Raw genomic sequence first — 20,514 nt, 5'->3', positions numbered from 1 at the left:
TCTGCCTTTGGCTCAGGTCTGGGATCGAATCCCGAATTGACTTCCATGCTCATTGGGGAGCCTGCTTCTCCCTTTGCCCCTCCCCAAGTTGTGCTCGCTCTCTTTCTCAAATAAATAAATAAAATCTTTAAAAAAATTCACAGTGAGGGGCGCCTGGGTGGCTTAGTGGGTTAAGCCTCTGCCTTCAGCTCAGGTCATGATCCCAGGGTCCTGGGATCGAACCCCACACTGGGCTCCCTGCTCAGTGGGTAGCCTGCTTCTTCCTCTCTCTCTCCCTGCCTCTATGCTACTTGTGATCTCTCTCTCTGTCAAATAAATAAATAAAATCTTTTTAAAAAATTCACAGTGTTATAATTCTGTCATTTAATCCTAGGTTGATTATCCTTGTGAAGTATTTTTATAGCAAAAGAAAATTGAGTGTCATACATTGCATTAAAGTGTCATGTCTCTTTAGTCTCCTTTAACCTGACTGACATTTCCTCAGTCTTTGTGTTTCATGACATCCCTCTTTTATTTTATTTTATTTTAAAGATTTTATTTATTTATTTGACAGACAGAGATCACAAGTAGACAGAGAGGCAAGCAGAGAGAGAGAGAGGAGGAAGCAGGCTCCCTGCTGAGCAGAGAGCCCAACGCAGGGCTCAATCCCAGGACCCTGGGGTCATGACCTGAGCTGAAGGCAGAGGCTGTAACTCACTAAGCCACCCAGGTGCCCCGACATCCCTCTTTTAAAAATGTTGTTATGATGGGGCACCTGGGCTTCTCAGTCGGTTGGGTGTCCAACTCTTAATTTTGGCTCAAGTCATGATCTCAGGGTTGTGGAATCAAGCCCTGCCATCACTCTCTGCACTCAGCATGGAGTCTGCTTCATCGTCTCCCTCTTCTTCTCCTCTCCCTTGCTCATTTCTCTCTCTCTCGAATACATAAATATGTTATTAGGAAATAATTTTGAACTTAGAGAAGAGTTGTAAAAATGGTACAAAACTCCCACAATGCCTTTATCCAGCTGCACCTGAAGTTAACATCTTGTATAACCATCATGAACACATGATGTTAATATTGATAAAAAACTAATCATTCATCTATTGACCTTATTCTAATTTGGCCAGTTTCCCCACTCTTGTACTTTTTGTTGTTCTGGGATCCAATCCACATTACATTTAGTTGGCATGTCTCCCAAGTCTCCAGTTGCTGAAGGTGGCTTAGGTCTTCTTTGTCTTTCATGACCTTGACACTCTGGAGTCTAGGTCAGTTATTTGTAGGAGGATCTTTAACTTCGGTAGGTCTGATGTTTTCTCATGATTAGATCAAGGTTACTCATTTTGGAAATGAATACCACAGATGTCATGTGCCCTCCTAAGTATATCGTAGCTGTCAGGCAGTACGTGTTGTCAGCTGGGAATGCTTGCTTTGATAACATGATTCAGGTGATGTCTGACCGGTTTCTCCATTGTGAAGCTACTATTTTAGTCCCTGTAATTAACAAGTATCTTGAGAGGAAGTACTCATAATTATTTGTTTGCTCAAGCTGTCCCTGGTTTTGCTATGGGGAGCACCCTCTATTTGGTTCCTGTGTGTTTTAGACATGCCCCATTATTTTATGAGCACTTCCTTCCTAGCACAACGAGATGATAACAGGCACATTTTGCACTTTGCCTGTCTAGCCCTGGAGTCTATATCTCCATGGCATCCTGGGGTTTGTTTTCTTCCCTTTCCTTCCCTTCCCTCCCTCTACCCTCCCCCTTCCCTCCCTCTTTTCCTTTCCCTTCCCTACACCCCCAACCCATTCCTTTTCCTTCTTCCTTCCTTCTTTCCTAGAGACTGGTACTTAGAAACCAAGGGGTGGGGCTGAGTAGGGGCTGAGTGTGTTTATTACCGCTTGGATGTTATTGTTTCTAGCCCTGATTAGGGGACAGATGGGATATCCTAACATACAGCCTACTATATACATTCATATGCACATCTTTTTTTTTTTTCTTGAGATTTGCTGTCTGGTCTTATTTATTTGTTACTTTTAGAAAATCTCATTATTGACAGGTCTTAGAGGTAGAAGCTCTCAAGAGGCCTCTGCCTCTTGGCAGTTCGTTCCTGGTGTTTTTCTTTGGCCTCTTTCATTCTTTTGGCCAAAGTTTAGCATATTCTCCAGCATCTTCCTTTTTTCCTCAGTATGCTGTTTCTTCAGAGCAACGCACCAACATTTGCATTGCAGGACACATGGATTATCAAGACAATCTTGGGTGCTTTGATTCTAGGTCTCTTACCTTCTTAATTTAGGGGCTTTCTCAAAACGTGCTGGTGAATGTCCTCTTTAGAGAGATTGAGAAGTTTGCAGGTTCTACTAGCTCTTTGAGGCCTCAGGTGATGAGGCATAGTAATATCAATGAGTCCAGGAGTGTCCCTTCTTTCTACTAAGTGGAGAACACCCTTATTGACATCCACAGTGCAACCCTGAACAGATTTGTTCTTTCTTTCTCCAGTCCTGCTTGGTCTGTAACGGGAATGCCCCTTACTCAGATAGCCAGTGGGTATGGCCGAGGGTCAAGACTCCCTGCTTCATGGCAAAGCATTGTCATTCCCAACAGAGATTTGGATCACATAACCCTTCCATTCTTCACCCAGAGCCTTGGCAGCAACTTCTGTGATCGTACAGTCCTCATGAGAGCTGTGAAGTGTGCGTTCATCATCCGCTTTGGTCAGGCTCTGGGAGACCCAGCCAGCAGCCGGGAAGGAGAGGCTCAGCTCCATCCTGAAGCAGCCAATTACCCATGTCTCTGTTTCACAACTTGTCTACATTGGTTAAAACCAGTGCACTCATGGATAACATCACAGCACAGCAGCGCGGAGTTTCTTCTGTATTTCTGTTTTTCTGTCCTTAAAACTTGGTTCTGTGGTAGAAGGAAACCTGACTCCCAGGACCCACGGTATGTTATTTGTTATTTGCTTTGTCCCAGCCTTGCCTGTTTGCACGGACTATTGGGATTGCTAACACAGAATCATCTGGGGAGCATGGAGCCTTCTTTCTGCCTTTAGCTGAGGACATACTGGCCAAATAACAGAGTTCACGTCGACTTAAGTAGCTGACTTACCATTGTGATGGGTTGGTCTTCCTGCCCAAGAAAAAGGGGAATCCTTGTGTTGTTGAAATCTACTTTGTGTCTTTCAGGCATATTTGAAAGATGGTCGTGTAGGTTTTTGTCATACAGTTTTTGTTAAACTTCTAAGATTTTATCTTTGTTGACCCTAGCACTAGGGGTTTTCCCTCCCATTATGTCCTCTCTTTACTGTCTGAGGTTACCTGGGATATTTATTTCTCTATCCTAATTGTCCACATTGCCACTTCACTGGAAGCTTTTTGTTTTGCTTTGTTTTCATTAGTTCTCATTGTCCTATCCAGTTCCATTTCACGGATGAGAAGCGATGCCAGGCAGCTCTTTCGTGCTTCTTAATTATGCTGGGAAGTCTTGTGACCATGCAGTTTTTTCAGAACAAGGCATTCATAAGCCAGTGATGCGAGAAGCTGCGGAGTAGCCCTGGGAACTCTTATCCCTCCCTTCTTTTTCTCCAGCTGGTGTCTCAGGATCCAGCCCTTCTGAGGGAGAGACATTTAGACAAAGAGGAATGGCTGCTTCAGCGCCAGCAGAGCATCAAGGTAATACACGCAAAGCTCTCAGAACAGTAAGTGTTGTTCGATCATCATTACCAGGGGCCATTTGGAGGAGTGGATGTTGGAGACGTCGCAACAGGATCTCTCACATCTTTAAGAACCGGTAATGCTCTTAGGAAGGTGTGTGGCTGGACATGCTGCTCTGTTTTGATGTTTTACAGGGGGGAATGGATACGAGTTTAGGCAGCAGAGTTTAGCCTTTTGTTTTGTTTTGTTTTTTGGTCCCCTTCTTGTCCTCAGCTCTGCATCCACAGGACTCCGGTCTTCAAGAGGGGGCTCCATGAAGGGGAGGGTAACCCCTGTACTTCTAGAAGGCACATCACTGGTGAGTTAGGATTTCATTTTTCCTTTTCTGTGGTGAGACTGTTGTCAGTATGTGTGAACTTGAGTCCAACTGACTTGTCCTCAGGATTGCAGACAGGGCTAAAACACAGCTACGCGCCATGAAAGAGGTAGAGTTAGCAAAGTGGCTGGGAAATGAGAAGAATAAAGTCATTAGTGAAATGGAGAGCCTTGTGAATAGTGTAGATTTTTAGGTGCCCCAAACTTTAATTCCATGTCCAACGGCAAATTTAAAAAAGAAGTGAGATTTTCCCTTGTTTCCATACTAGTTGGAGAACAGTTTTCCTATTTCACACATACAGATTTAGGGAAGTGTGTTTCCCAGTATTCTAGAAAATTGTGAAATACTCTTACAAAAGGAGAAATCCAAACTCCTATAACCAGTTTTAACATATTGGTGGAAAATATAGTGTACTTATTTCTATCCAGAGAGCTGGTTTTTTTTTTTTTTTACTGTCTAGACATATGTACATATACTTGTCCAAAAAAAATCTGGATCCTGTCATACACGCCACAACACCCACACCGTGCAAGTCTTTCTGCCAAGACCTAGCCCTTTTCTCCAAGACCTTGTGAGTAAGAAAGTGTTTGGAATTTCAGCGATCAGTAACGTTCCAAGATGTGGCCATCAACTTTTCCCAAGAAGAATGGCGATTCCTGAACCCTGCTCAGAGAAAATTGTACACAGCGGTGATGTTGGAGAATTATCAGAACCTGGTCTGGCTGAGTAAGTGCATTGAGCCTTGAATTCAGTGTCTGGTCTCTGGTGGATCTTCTTCCTTTCAGTAGAATTCTCTGGGGGAACTACTGTGGTCTTTGCTTTATTTTTTTGTTCCTTGTCCCATAAAGAGCAGTGAGAAGTGGGCAACTCTCTTGTTCTCATCTTTCAGGAAATCTTTAAACTTTGCTTGGTCATTTTCATAAGGGCTTTTCTTCCTGAGCGCTGTGGTAGCGGGGCTCAATTCTCAGGTAATAATGGCATGGCCGTTTGCTGTCTCTTTTTCTTTGCCCAGGCATTTCTATCTCTAAGCCTGATGTAGGTTTCCTACTGTAGCAAGGGAAACAGGTGTGGGGGATGAGAAGCAAGGAGGCAAGATCTCCATGAGCAGATGAGTGGGGAACCAAGCAAGGGGAGGCGACACATGCGTAAGGCCGGCTGCTCTGACAACAGCCTTGAGGTGTTTGGACACCTCCCTTCAGGGGGCCCTTTAGTTCAGTTCCAGAGTGGATCTGGCTTTCATCTGCCTTTTAAAATAATTCCTTCCAGCCTCCAGATGGAAGTGAGTTTCCCCTTGCTTCCGCAGTTAATGATCCGCTTCCTGCCTTCGCTCTCCAGGTGGTTTCTCACTGGCTCATCTTCCTGCTTTTTTTCTTTTCATTCATATGGCTATTCTTTCAAAAACATTCGTCAGGGCTTCTGTTTTCTTTATGCAAAAAATACTCATTCTGTCCTCTGAGTAACTGGATAAGTGTATCCATCCAAGAGCTATTCCGTGAACATGGGGTGCCTGGTTGGCTCAGTGGGTTAAGCCTCTGCCTTCAGCCCAGGTCATGATCTCAGGGTCCTGGGATAGAGCCCCACATCGAGCTCTCTGCTGAGCAGGAGGCCTGCTTCCCCCCTCCCCCGCCTACTTGTGATCTCTCTCTCTCTGTCAAATAAATAAATAAAATCTTTTAAAAAATAAAAAAAAAGAGCTATTCCATGAATAAACATATTCGATCTTTAATTCTGGCCAAGAGTGGGGGTTTTCTCTAAGAGAGTATAGCCCAGCCAAGGAATTTACTATTTAATAAAGGGAATTACAAGATGTTCTTAAACGCCTTGGCAAAGTAGGAGCCAAGGTTAGATAATTTTTTTTTTAAGATTTTATTTATTTGAGAGAAAGACACACACACACACACACACACAGGGAACACAAGCAAGGGGAGTGGGAGAGGGAGGAGCAGGGACCCCGATGCGGGGCTCAATCCCAGGACCCCGGGATCATAACCTGAGCCAAAGGCAGACACTTAACAACTGAGTCACCCAGGTGCCCCAAGGTTAAAGAATGTTAAACAGGATGATGACTGTACAGGCTTTGGAGTGGCCAAGCATTCACACATCACTAGTAGATGGTCTGGGGGTCTGGCCACTTAACCCGTGCGGCTTCCCTGTACCCTCTAGACCTTTTCTTACCCAATCCTGGATGTACCTCTTACATCTCATGGAAGATGCTGCTGGTCTACCCACCTGAGGGCTGGTGATGTGGACACTGCCCGGTTCGTGTTGGCAGCTTTGACCCACGTAAACATAAGCATTTGATGGCTTCCTTAGTCTGTTTGAGCTGCTTTTAACAGAAATGCCACAGATTGAGCAAGCATTTGCTTCACTCTTGTTTTTAAAAGACTTATTTATTTATTTTAGAGAAAGAGAGAGCGTGCCCGAGTGTGGTGGGGAGGGGCAGTGGGAGAGAGAGAGGTTCTTTTTTTTTTTTAAGAGTTTATTTTATTTGTTTATTTGACAGACGGAGATCACAAGTAGGCAGAGAGGCAGGCAGAGAGGCAGTGGGGCGGGGAGCAGGCTCCCCGCTGAGCAGAGAGCCCGATGTGGGGCTCTATCCCAGGACCCTGGGATCACGACCTGAGCCGAAGGCAGAGGCTTTAACCCACTGAGCCATCCAGGCGCCCCAGGGAGAGAGATTCTTAAGCAGACTCTCCTCTAAGCAAAGAGCCTGATGTGGGGCTCAGTTCCATGACGCTGAGATCACGACCTGAGCCAAAACCAAGAATCTGATGCTTAACTGACTGTGCTACCCAGATACCTCAATGGGCATTTGCTTCTCATGGTTCTGGAGGCTGGGAAGTGGACAATCAAGGCACTGGTAGATTCATTGTCTGGTGAGGTCCTGCCTCCTAGTTCACAGATATCCATCTTTTGACTGTGTCCTTACATGAAGGAAAGGGAGAGAGAACTCTCTGGAGTCTTTACAAGGGCACTAATCTCATTCATGAGGGATCCACCCTGATGACCTGATCACCTCCCAAAGGCCCACCTCCAAATACTGCCCCACTGAGAATTAGGATTTTAACATCAGAATTTGTTGGGGGGGGCACCTGGGTGGCTTATTCAGTGAAGCATCTGCCTTTGGCTCAGGTCATGATCCCAGATCCTGAGATGAAGGCCCGAGTCAGGCTTTCTCTCCCTCTGCACAGGAAACCTAAAATCTTCTTTTCGTGCCAGATCCCCGAGTCTTCATACAATTTGTCCACCACCTTCTGGAGCACATGTGTCTTACCAGGTCATCTGGATTACTTGCCACTTTGTGTTGTTCATTTCTCATGAACATGATGTCATGAACATAGTGGACAAGTGCAGTGTTCTACACAGTGATTGGACAGTCCATAGTCTTCAGATTATGCTGTTAGCAGAAGAATTTACGTCATTGCTGGGCCAAGACCCTTGGGTCAGTCTGCTTGGGCTGCCATAATAAAGCCCCCTAGACTGGATGGTGTAAATACAGAAATTTATTACCTCAGGCTAGAAGTCCGAGATCAAGGTGTCAGCAGGGTTGGATTCTCTTAAGGCCTCTCTCCTTGGTTTGGAGTTGGCCATCCCCTTCCTGTGTCTTCCTGTGGTATTTCCTCTATGTGTGTCAGTGTTGTGATCGCTTTTTTTTTTTAAAAGATTTTATTATTTATTTGACAGACAGAAATCACAAGTAGGCAGAGATGCAGACAGAGGGAGAGGGGGATGCAGGCTCCCTGCCAAGCAGAGAGCCCGACTCGGGGCTCGATCCCAGGGCCCTGAGATCATGTCCTGAGCCAAAGGCAGAGGCTTTAACCCACTGAGCCACCCAGGTGCCCCCGTATTCTCTTCTTAATAAGAATACCAGTCATGGGGCACCTGGTGGCTCAATGGGTTAAGCATCTGCCTTTGGCTCAAGTCATGATCCTGGGGTCCCTAGATCAAGTCCTGAATTGGGTTCCCTGCTCAACAGGGAGTCTGCTTCTCCATATCCCTCTACCCCTCCCCCTGCTCCTGCTCTTTCTTTTTCACTCTCTCTCAAGTAAGTAAAAAATCTTAAAAAAAAAAAAAAAAAAAAAGTCCTACCTCCAGGGGCGCATGGGTGGCTCAGTCGGTTGAGCAGCTGCCTTTGGCTCAGGTCGTGATCCCAGGGTCCTGGGATCAAGCCCCACATCGGGCTCGATCCCAGGGTCCTGGGATCAAGCCCCACATCGGGCTCCCTGTTCATCAGGGAGCCTGCTTCTTCCTCTCCTTCTCCCTGCTGCTCTGCCTACTTGTGGTCTCTCTCCATCTCTCTAGTAAATAAATAAAATCTAAAAAAAAAGAAGTCCTACCTCCAAATATCTGCCTATCTCTGAAATTTTGTATCAGTCATTATCTGTACCGATTGGATATGTACTTTCTTTTTTTTTATTCAAAGTTTTTAAAAAATTAACATAAAATGTATTATTTGCCCCTGGAGTACAGGTCTGTGAATCATCAGTCTTACAAAATTCATAGCACTCACCATAGCACATACCCTCCCCAATGTCCATAACCCGGCCACCCTATCCCTACCCCCATCCCCATCCCCCAGTAACCCTCAGTTTGTTTCATGAGATTAAGAGTCTATTATGCGCCTGGGTGGCTCAGTGGGTTGAGCCACTGCCTTCGGCTCAGGTCATGATCTCAGGGTCCTGGGATCGAGTCCCACATCGGGCTCTCTGCTCAGCAGGGGGCCTGCTTCCCTTCCTCTCTCTCTGTGTGCCTCTCTGCCTACTTGTGATCTCTCTCTGTCAAATAAATAAATGAAATCTTTAAAAAAAAAAAAAGAGTCTATTATGGTTTGTCTCCCTCCCAATCCTATCTTGTTTCATTTTATTCTCTCCCTACCCACCACGACCTCCTGCCCTGCCTCTCAAATTGCTCATGGTTATGCACTTTCTTGTGTCATCGGTGTTTCGTTATTGAAATGATTGGATTGAGTGAGTAATGGCTAGTTAGAGCATGTGACAATAAAAACCTTCTAAACTTATAAAAATGGATTTATTTGTTAAGCATTCAGTGACATGCTGTAAAAAGAAAAAATTCATTATCTCCTTGTATTTTAATTCTCACTACCGTAGAGGACCAATGGTAATAATATAGTAGGTGTACATTCACATTTTTATCCATGCTAACACACAACACACACACACACACACACACACACACATACACACACACACACACACCCTCAGGGAGCATCTTATTATTTCTTGCTCTTACAGAATAGATAACTTTCTACACTTGTTACTCTTCAACTTGGTCTTTTCAGTCAGCTTTATCTCTTCCAGTTGATATAGCTGAAACTCATTATTTTTAGTACTTTCATAAATGAGCCAGACTATTTGGACATAATGTCAACTCAAATAGACACTTTTAATGGTTGTTTTCAGCTTTTTGCCAAATAGTATGACAGTCAACGTCCTTGTACATCTATATCTTTATTCTTTTTTTTTTGGACAGAGATCACAAGTAGGCAGAGAGGCAGGCAGAATGAGAGGGTGAAGCAGGCTCCCCCCTGAGCAGAGAGCCCGATGTGGGGCTCGATCCCAGGACCCTGGGATCACGACCCAAGCTGAAGGCAGAGGCTTTAACCCACTGAGCCACCCAGGTGCCCCACATCTATATCTTTAAATACTACAGTTATTAAGCCGAGATTGTCAACAGTGGGAGTGTGTATGTTACTTATATTAATATATTTATATGTTCATTTTCAGAGAGTGAGTCAGTGTGGGAGCGCAAGGAATTTTCTCTCAGGAAAAGTATAAAAGAGGAAACATTTCAACATGAAATAGTGATGAAACTAACAAGCAGCACATGTAAAGAATACGCAAAAACTTCCTGTACCAACACCTTTTTGTCCATCAGAAGATCCTTAAGAAGGAGGGCTGCTGGTGCCACGAATGTGGGAAATCCTTTTGCCGTCGATCAGCTCTCATTCAGCATCAGAGAATCCACACAGGAGAGCGACCCTTTAAATGTAATGAATGTAGTAAAACTTTTCAATCAGAGGGCACACCTTAACCAGCACGAGAGAGTTCACACAGGTGAGAGACCATATGAGTGTAAGGAATGTTGGAAGACCTTCAGCCAGATTGCCCATCTCGCCCAGCATCAGAGTCAGAGTACACATACTAGAGAGAAGTCCCATGAGTGCCGTGAATGTGGAAAGCCCGTTAGCCATTCCTCAGCTCTGATTGATCACCAGAGGATTCACAGTGGGGAGAAACCCTACAAATGTAAGGACTGCAGCAGGGCCTTTGCTCAAAGTGCACAGCTCATTAGACATCAGAAAATTCATTCCGGTGAAAAACCCTACACATGTACTAAGTGTAAGAAGTCCTTCGTACGCCTCTCTTCCCTCATTGAGCATCAGAGAGTTCACACTGGAGAAAAACCATATCATTGTGAGGACTGCACAAAGACCTTTTGCCAGTCAAAAGTGGTTTCAGTAACCACTCTTCACTTGTCACACACCACAGGACGCACAGTGGGGTGAAGCCGTTTGGATGCCACACGTGCGGGAAGGCCTTTAATACTTCCTCATCGCTTTATCAGCATAAGAGGATTCATACTGGCGAAAAGCCCTTTGATTGCCCCGAATGTGGGAAGCCTTTCAGGTGCAGGTCACAGCTTATGCGCCATCAGCGAATTCATGGCGAGGAATGTTAGCGAAAGCTGGCGGGACTCGGAAGTGTGCACATTCTCGTTAGGTAACAATCAATCAAGATCTTGGTAACAGGTAGCAGAAATGATGCCAATTCTCTTAAAAAGCAGTTTATACAATGGCCCAAGTTCTCATTGTATGGACAGAATAGCAATGAACCCAGTTGTGAAAGTGGAGAGGACAAAGGAAATCTGGTTTAAGAGTGGAAAGTGAGACCTCTACCCCATGACCTGCGCAACTCTGGCCTCCTCCTCCTACAGGAGGCCTGCACGGTGCCCTCAGTAGTGAGCAGTCATGAGCAGTAGTGCTCTACAAATGAAACTGCACTGGTCCTCAGTCTTTGTCATGTCTCGTTAAGTACTCTGAAGCCAAGGTCACAGTGCTTGTGCCCTAACTGCCAAAGAGTAGATGGGGAGATCTCTTGGCTTTTGCTTCTGTCCTAACAAGAAATACGCTGTATCCTACCTCGTTTAGCCACATTGGAGAGCCCCCTCTCAAATGAGAGAACATTAGACCTCATACAACATGGAAGAACCAGCAGCTACTACTTGATGCTTTGCTTCCTAAAAATGATGCCCAAACATGGTTCCAGATGTAGGTTTGGATTACCCGACCATGGTGTCACCCGAATTTTCTCCCACACATCCTACAGTCGCTGAGTTTTAGAGATCTTGTCACTGTTTTTATTGCCCAAGAGCAAGAATAGAGAGAGGCGGAGACTGATAAAAGAGCATCCCCAGGACCGCCTGTAAGAGGAGTCACAGAGATGTTAGGGATAAATATTCCTAAACTGAACACACATGGCTTTTTTTTTTCCTTGAATTTCTCTCAACTGCATATATGACAACATTTGTAAATTACATGTATTGTTTTAGAGAAGAGTGAATGAACTCACCAACCAAGCTAACAAGAAGAATATTGCCAGTACCTCAGAAGCCACCAGTGTCCTTGAAAAGCCATGTCTCTATTATCCTCAGTACCTCAGGTAAATAATTTGCAGAGTTAGGTTATCATTCTCTGGCTTTTCATTGTTTTCTCACGTTGATGTAATCCTAAATGAAATGTTCTGGTTTTGAATTTGAAAGTGAATCGCACTGTGGAGTCTTCATGACTCTCATCTCAAACTGATTTTGAGATTTACATCTACATTAAATGAGGTTCTCCTTCTCCGCAGCATAACCACCCTGTGTAGATGGACCAGCCGTTGTCCCCATTCCTCTGTTGGTGAACACCTGGGTTGGTCAGTGCTCAGTTTTTGCCCTTGTGGGACATGCACTGATGATCTCCATGACTTCTGGTCCCATTTACAAGTCTGCCTCTGGAGTAGAGTTCTTAGAGCGGACTTCTGAACTGTGCCCACGTGCACTAATTCCTCCAGGCCCTTGTGGTACTGTACATGCTGTACTTGTAGCAATGTTTCTGCAGTGAGAGTTCCCAGGGATGGGTACATTCTAAATCCATGGGGCCTCAGATGACTGTAAGTGAGACCCAGGTGAAACCTAGCACGTCTTGTGGTCTTGTGCTGACTTTCCTCCTCAGACCTTTCTCAGACGTTGCCTCAGGTGCCATGAAAATAGATAAGCAAGTTACTCAGTAACACTCTCGGCCTCATGAGTTTAGTATCATGACGTTGCCTTACTTTTCTTAATGACAGGACTTGAAATGCAAAGTGGTGGGACACCTGGTGGTGCAGTCTGTTGAGTGTCTGACTCTTGGTTCTGGCTCAGGTCTGATCTCAGGGTTGTGAGATCCGGTCCTGCATCAGGCTGCACATTCAGCGTGGTATCTGCTTGGGTTTCTCTCTCTCTCCCCCTCTGCCTCTCTGCACTTGTGCTCGCCCTCTCCAATAAATAAAATATTAAAAAAAAAACAAAATTCAAGTGGTAACCTAATTTAAATTTTGTGCAAAGGACAGAGAATTAGATTTTATGCAGTTCAAATTGTGTATACAGTTCTACAGTATAGTGTGCAAATTTGTAAAGAAAACATTTATTAGTGTTAACATCAAGAAGGGAATGAGGGGGTGCCTGGGTGGCTCAGTGGGTTAAAGCCTCTGCTTTCGGCTCAGGTCATGATCCCAGGGTCCTGGGATCGAGCCCTGCATTGGACTCTCTGCTCAGCAGGGAGCCTGCTTTCCCCTTTCTCTCTGCCTGCCTCTCTGCCTACTTGTGATCTCTGTCAAATAAATACATAAATAAATCTTTTTTTTAAGATTTTTAAAATTTATTTGACAGAGAGAGATCACAAGTAGGCAGATAGGCAGGCAGAGAGAGAGAGAGAGAGAGGGAAGCAGGCTCCCTGATGAGCAGAGAGCCCGACGCAGGACTTGGTCCCAGGACCCTGAGATCATGACCTGAGCCGAAGGCAGTGGCTTAACCCACTGAACCACCCAGGCGCCCCATAAATAAATCTTTAAAAATAAAAATGAACAGGTGATTTCAAGGACAAGTTGAGTCAATACATTCAAGTCAGGGGAAAAGTCTGCAAACTCACTGGGCTTATGAAAGTCAAGACCTGAGTTTTACTCTCCCAGTAAAAGTTAGATTTACATCCAACTCTGTCAAGAATTGTGTCCTGCTTCCATTCCTACATTATTTTTCTTTTCTTTTTTTTTTTTTAAAGATTCTTATTTACTTATTTGACAGGCAGAGATCACAAGTAGGCAGAGAGGCAGGCAGAGAGAGAGGAGAAAGCAGGCTCCGCTGGGATCATGACCTGAGCCGAAGGCATCATGACCTGAGCCAAAGGCAGCAGCCTTAACCCACTGAGCCACCCAGGCGCCCCCTACATTATTTTTTCTAATACTTATTTTACTCATTAAACCATTTAATATTTGTTTGTGTATCTCCTGGTGTCATAATGTAAGCTCCATGAGGACAAGAATTTTCCCAAGTCCTTAGGTGCCTTAGATGTTGTAGGTCATTAGTAGATATTTATCAAGTAGATGACTAAATGAATGGAAGGCCTTACTTAATTCATTGACTTGATCTCCAGTTTTTATGCAGATCTGTTGAAAGTTTCTATTGCTGTACGCCTCAGGACTGATTGCTGTCAGTCACATTCAGACAGTGGTCCCATCTGCACTAGTAATTCAGATTCCCTATGCCTGGTGGCTTGTGTGATGTTGAGAGCATCCAGGGACAAAGACTGAGATCACTGTTACTGGGAAAAGTACATCTGTCAGTATTCAGAGGGCCTGGAGAGCTTTCTGCCGCAGTGTGTAACGTCCTCATGGAGGAGCCCTACCTCTCCTAGTCCATCTCATCATTTGCCTGGCTGAGATCCGGAATCTAGTTATAATACTGCCCAGACTTTGACTTGGGGAGGGATAATAGGGAAGGTGTGAGTGACACTCCAGAACCAATACAAGCATTCCCTAGGACTTCGCATTCAACGAGAGTAGGTCAGACTTGTGGCTTATCAATACACCAACATGGATTAAATCAGGAGAGGTCACTACAGTTCTGGAGTGACTGGTATAGACATGTACTAGGTAATATATGGAATGTCGAGTGACATGACAAATCTGTTTCCATACTCTCCTGACAGGACGTGGAAAGGTTTAATGAATTACGGTGCTGGAGTGGATTGTGGGCCTTTGTGTGAGGCAACACTGGGAGACTCTTAAAAAGCATTGTCATAGCGAATGGCTATTCTTGAGAACCCTCTGATCGCAGGACCTCCTCCAGTAGGGTGGCTTCTACATGGGTTTCACTTATGTCGGCCATTGATTTTTCCCATGTAACAAATACAGTCCCGTCGCTCTCATACCTCCAGCCTCAGAGAAGACCACTTTGTTGTTTTTTCTTCTACATGGGACCAAGCACGGTGCGCTTTTTTGTTGGTTTTGTTGGTTTGGCTTTCCTCAATATTGTGAGAGATACTGATGTGTCTTTCAGTATTTATTCTTTGCTGAGTAGTATTGTGTCCTGCTAATATACCACAATTTGTTAATCCATCCTCTTGCTGGGAGACATTTGTATTGTTTCTGGATATTTTAATTATAAAGTTTTTGTGAACATATTTTTTTTAAAGATTTTATTTATTTATTTGACAGAGAGAGATCACAATTAGGCAGAGAGGCAGGTAGAGAGAGAGAGAGAGAGAGAGAGGAAAGCAGGCTCTCCGCTCAGCGGAGAGCCCGATGCGGGACTCGATCCCAGGACCCTGGAATCATGACCTGAGCCGAAGGCAGCGGCTTAACCCACTGAGCCACCCAGGCGCCCCTGTGAACATATTTTTAAAAAGATTTTATTTATTTGAGAGAGAGAGAGCACCTGTGGGGGAAGGGACAGAGGGAGAAGGTAAGGGAGAAGCAGGAAGGCCAACGTGGAGCCTGATCCTGGGATACTGGGATTGTGACCTGAGCCAAAGTCAGACACTTAACCGACGGAGCCTCCCAGGTGCCCTGAACGTTCTTGTACATGATCTCTTGTGGACACAAAATGATGATACTGCAGATTGAGGTTTCTCAGTTTGACACATTGTAATTCTGGACAAATAATACTATATTGGCCAGGAGGTGGGGGAGGGGCCGCCCTATGCATTGTAGCCCCCCGGGTTCTAATCACTGGAGGCCAGGGTGTACCTCTCCTCCCAGTGTGACAACTGGAAATGTCTCCAGAGGTTGCCAGGTGTACCTTGAGGGTGTGTGTGCAAAATCACTGTGATTGAGAACCACGGGGATAGCGGTTACACTTGGGGAGGTGATAGTGCCTGGAAGGGGGAGCGGGAACATTTGAAAGGTGCTGGTAATGTTCTGTTTTTATTCAGGGTGCTGCCTACATGGGTAGATTGTCTTGTGAAAATTCGTCAAGCTGTACACTTAGGATTTCTGCCCTTTTTGCTGCATATATAAACATTTTTTTAAAATAGATTTTATTTATTTATTTATTTGTCAGAGAGAGAGCGCAAGTGAGAGCGAGCACAGGCAGACAGAGTGGAAGGCAGAGTCAGAGGGAGAAGAAGGCTCCCTGCGGAGCAAGGAGCCCGATATGGGACTTGATCCCAGGACGCTGGGATCATGACCTGAGGCGAAGGCAGCTGCTTAACCAACTGACCCACCCAGGCGTCCCGCATATATAAACATTTTTAAAAATTTAAGGTAATGCACTCATTCATGCTAAAGTGTTCTTAAATATGTGAGATTCAGCCTCATGACCAAGTGTAAGAAATGGGGAATCTCAACTGTTTTTGCGCTGGTGAGGGGGAAGCTTCCATGTCCCAATTTTAATTATTTTTATATAGTGCTATATATTGGCTAGAACTTTGACAAGACAAGTATGTAATGGAAGAAAACAAAGGTTATCAGTAATCTCATAACTCAAAGAGCTACTTTTCATATTTTGATTTAAAACAGATTTAGTTTTGGGGCACCTGGGTGGCTCAGTTGTTAAGCGTCTGCCTTCAGCTCAGGTCATAATCTCAGGGTCCCAGGATCGAGCCCCGCATCGGGCTCCCTGCTCAGTGGGGAGCCTGCTTCTCCCTCTTTCACTCCCTCTGCTTCTGTTCCCTCTCTCATTGTGTCTCTCTCTGTCAAATAAATAAATAAATAAAGTCTTAAAAAAAAGATTCATTTTTAAACAGATTTAAAACAGATTCATTTTACCCCCTCACCTCTTTCACTTAGTACGTGGGAGTATGACATTTGCAGAACTGATGATCTGTGTGTATATATTCATTTAACCCAATTTTTAAAAATAGCAATAAAAGGTGATTTAAAAATTTTAAAAATAACATCTTGAAAAACATGAATATACATATTTCTGGAACCATGGAGCACTTTGACTTCGCTGGGTTGACACAGCAGAAAAAGGTGTTTTGCATGTCGGAGTTCACTAAGCTTTTGCGATGGAGGCAGATGAGGTGAAATAACGGCCCTTCTGTGGTTTCCAGAATCATGCTGTCTTGATCATTTATTGCTACTTACCAGACTGCCCCAAACCACAGGAGCCAGAGCAGGAACTATTTTTTATTTTATTTTATTTTTAAAGATTTTATTTATTTATTTGAGAGACAGACAGTGAGAGAGAGCATGAGTGAGGAGAAGGTCAGAGAGAGAAGCAGACTCCCCATGGAGCTGGGAGCCCAATGCGGGACTTGATCCCGGGACTCCAGGATCATGACCTGAGCCGAAGGCAGTCGTCCAACCAACTGAGCTACCCAGGCATCCCAGGAACCATTTTTTAAATAAATTTCTCATGATTCTGTGAATGAAGCATTCATATTGTACTTGAGGGGATGGGTGTCTCCCCTTTGGTCTACGTGGCTCCTGCCAGGGAGATGGCTTCTTCACTCACGTCTGACCCCAAGCCGGAGGGGCTGAGGTCATATGTAATTACGGGCCCTTCGTTTCCACCATTAGCTGCACTTCGGCCTCTCCGTGAAGTCCCAGAGCCCCTCGCTGACGACCTCCCGTGGTCCGGCCGGACTAGCTGGATTCCTCACAGGGTAGATCAGAACTCCCAAGAGTGCAAAATGTAACTTGCCAGGCCTTTTATTTCTCTAAAAAGTGTTTTGTAGTTTTCAGTTAATAGATCTTGCATAGCCTTTATCACACTATTCCTTAGACATTTCATATTTTTTAAATTCTATTTGTCTTTTTTTTTCACTCAGAAAACAGGGCATATTTCTATTTAAATATATAGTATATTTATTTATTATATATCTATTTAAATATAAAGTGTATTTCTACTATACATGAGGCTCATGCATTTTAAAATTTTTATTATTTTTTAATTTAAATTTAAATTCATTAAATTAAATTAAGTCTTAATTTAATTTAAATTCAATTAGCCAGCATATTATTTATGTTAACTGTCATTAGTTTCAGATGTAGAGTTCAGTAATTCGTCAGATAACACCCAGTGCTCATTGCATCACGTGCCCTTCTTAATGCCGTCACCAAATTACCCCATGCCCTCACCCACTTCCCCTCCAGCAACCCTCAGTTTGTTTCCTAGAGTTAATCTGGGAATTGGTTTGTCTCCCTCTGATGACTTCCCATTCCACTTTCCCTCCCTTCCTCTGTGACCCTCTGCCCTGTTTCTTATATTCCGCATATGAGTGAAACCACAGATAATTATCTTTCTCTGATGACTTATTTCGCTCAGGATAATCCCCTCCAGTTCCATCCACATCATTGGAAATGGTAAGTATTCATCCTTTCTGATGGCTGAGTAATATTCCATGGTGTGTGTGTGTATCTCTCATCTTTATCTATTCATCTGGGCTCTTTCTACAGTTTTGGTATTGTGGACATTGCTGCATAAACATTGGGGTGCAGGTGCCACTTCAGATCACTACGTTTGTATTTTTGGGGTAAATGCCTAGTACCATAACTGTTGAGTCATGGGTTAGCTCTATTTTTAACCAGGGAAATGTTGAAAAAGAAAACCAAAGCTAGGGGCGCCTGGGTGGCTCAGTGGGTTAAGCCGCTGCCTTCGGCTCAGGTCATGATCTCAGGGTCCTAGGATAGAGTCCCGCATCGGGCTCTGTGCTCAGCGGGGAGCCTGCTTCCTCCTCTCTCTCTCTCTCTCTCTGCCTGCCTCTCTGCCTACTTGTGATCTCTCTCTGTCGAATAAATAAATAAATAATCTTAAAAAAAATAAAAGAAAACCAAAGCTAGTGGGATCACAATGCCAGACTTAAAGCTCTATTACAAAGCTCTGATCACCAAGACAGCATGGTATTGGCACAAAAACAGACACATAGATCAATACTATTTGTCTTTTTTAAAATTCCAATTTCCTGTTGTTTGTTGCTCTTATAGACACATGATGGATGTCCATGTGTCTCATCTGTATCTCACAATCGCACTAAACTCAGTTGGTCTAGTTTGTTTGTTTGTTTGTTTGTTTTTTGGTACATTAGATAGTTTGTTCAACCTCAGATGATCCTGTCTTCTTTAAATAAAGGCAATTTTTACCCCCCCCCAAATCTGGATGTTTCATTTATTTTTCCTAGCCTTATCGCACTGGCCGAAATCTCTAGTACGGTAGTGAGTAGAAGTGGGGGCAGATGTCTTTGCTTTGCTCCTGATTTTAGGGGAAAAGCATCCAGTTTTTTTTTTTATCATTATGTATCGAATTAGCTGGTTTTGAAAGTGGTTTTTATCATGCTGAGTAAGTTCCCTTCTTTCTTAGTTTGTTCAGCATCTTTATCTGGATTGGATGTTACATTCTGTGAAAAGCTTTTCTGCATCTACTGAAATACGGTTTCTAATTTTTTGAGTTTTTTTAAGATGGTAAATTATACTGCTTGGTTTTCAAATATTAAAACAACCTTGTATTCCATGGAGAAGCCTACCTCAGTTGTGCTGTATATGTTTGTACTGAGTGTTCCTGAACTGCACACCTAAAAATGGCTAAAATGGTAAATTTTATGTATATTTTACCAGAATTTTAAAAAATCAAGCTGGCCCTGCCCCCCCACCAAAAAGAAGAAAAATCACATCTGCCTTTGGTTACCTCAGCAAGCTAAACAGAGTCACTTTCCTTGAGGGAAAATCTGCAGCCCCAGCTCTTTTTTTTTTCAATTTATTTATTTTCAGAAAAACAGTATTCATTATTTTTTCACCACACCCAGTGCTCCATGCAAGCCGTGCCCTCTATAATACCCACCACCTGGTACCCCAACCTCCCACCCCCCCCCCGCCATTTCAAACCCCTCAGACTGTTATTCAGAGTCCATAGTCTCTCATGGTTCACCTCCCCTTCCAATTCACCCAAATTCCCTACTCCTCTCTAACGCCCCTTGTCCTCCATGCTATTTGTTATGCTCCACAAATAAGTGAAACCATATGATAATTGACTTTCTCTGCTTGACTTATTTCACTCAGCATAATCTCTTCCAGTCCCGTCCATGTTGCTACAAAAGTTGGGTATTCATCCTTTCTGATGGAGGCATAATACTCCATAGTGTATATGGACCACATCTTCCTTATCCATTCATCCATTGAAGGGCATCTTGGTTCTTTCCATAGTTTGGCGACTGTGGCCATTGCTGCTATAAACATTGGGTTACAGATGGCCCTTCTTTTCACGACATCTGTATCTTTAGGGTAAATACCCAGGAGTGCAATTGCAGGGTCATAGGGAAGCTCTATTTTTAATTTCTTGAGGAATCTCCACACTGTTCTCCAAAGAGGCTGCACCAACTTGCATTCCCACCAACAGTGGAAGAGGGTTCCCCTTTCTCCACATCCTCTCCAACACATGTTGTTTCCTGTTTTGTTAATTTTGGCCATTCTAACTGGTGTAAGGTGATATCTCAATGTGGTTTTAATTTGAATCTCCCTGAGGGCTAATGATGATGAGCATTTTTTCATGTGTCTGATAGCCATTTGTATGTCTTGATTGGAGAAGTGTCTGTTCATATCTTCTGCCCATTTTTTGATGTGTTTGTCTGTTTCGTGTGGGTTGAGTTTGAGGAGTTCATTATAGATCCTGGATATCAACCTTTTGTCTGTACTGTCATTTGCAAATATCATCTCCCATTCCGTGGGTTGCCTCTTTGTTTTTTTGACTGTTTCCTTTGCTGTGCAGAAGCTTTTGATTTTGATGAAGTCCCAGAAGTTTATTTTCGCTTTTGTTTCCTTTGCCTTTGGAGACATATCTTGAAAGAAGTTGCTGTGGCTGATATCAAAGAGATTACTGCCTATGTTCTCCTCTAAGATTCTGATGGATTCCTGTCTCACATTGAGGTCTTTTATCCATTTTGAGTTGATCTTTGTGTACGGTGTAAGAGAATGGTCGAGTTTCATTCTTCTACATATAGCTGTCCAGTTTTCCCAGCACCATTTATTGAAGAGAC

At 43.9% G+C, this 20,514-nt stretch overlaps 1 protein-coding gene across 2 annotated transcripts; it reads left to right on the top strand.

The window, feature by feature from the left end:
- Positions 1-3,850: 3,850 nt before the first annotated feature.
- Positions 3,851-10,544, top strand: LOC122912153 (zinc finger protein 383-like). 2 transcript variants are annotated; one of them, XM_044257555.1, is made up of 3 exons: positions 3,851-3,989; positions 4,607-4,733; positions 9,752-10,544. In XM_044257555.1, the coding sequence occupies exons 1-3, from the start codon at positions 3,945-3,947 to the stop codon at positions 10,531-10,533; spliced, it is 954 nt and encodes a 317-aa protein (XP_044113490.1). In that variant the 5' UTR covers positions 3,851-3,944; the 3' UTR covers positions 10,534-10,544. The 2 variants fall into 2 exon arrangements, 1 of the variants encoding a protein (XP_044113490.1); XR_006385557.1 differs by lacking the exons at positions 4,607-4,733; positions 9,752-10,544 and adding an exon at positions 4,468-4,558.
- Positions 10,545-20,514: the final 9,970 nt, after the last annotated feature.

This window comes from Neovison vison, chromosome 7 (genome assembly GCF_020171115.1).
Source record: "Neovison vison isolate M4711 chromosome 7, ASM_NN_V1, whole genome shotgun sequence".
NCBI classification, from domain to species: Eukaryota; Metazoa; Chordata; class Mammalia; order Carnivora; family Mustelidae; genus Neogale; species Neogale vison.
Note: the sequence above shows the minus strand (reverse complement) of the source record. Positions and strands in the feature narration are given on the sequence as shown.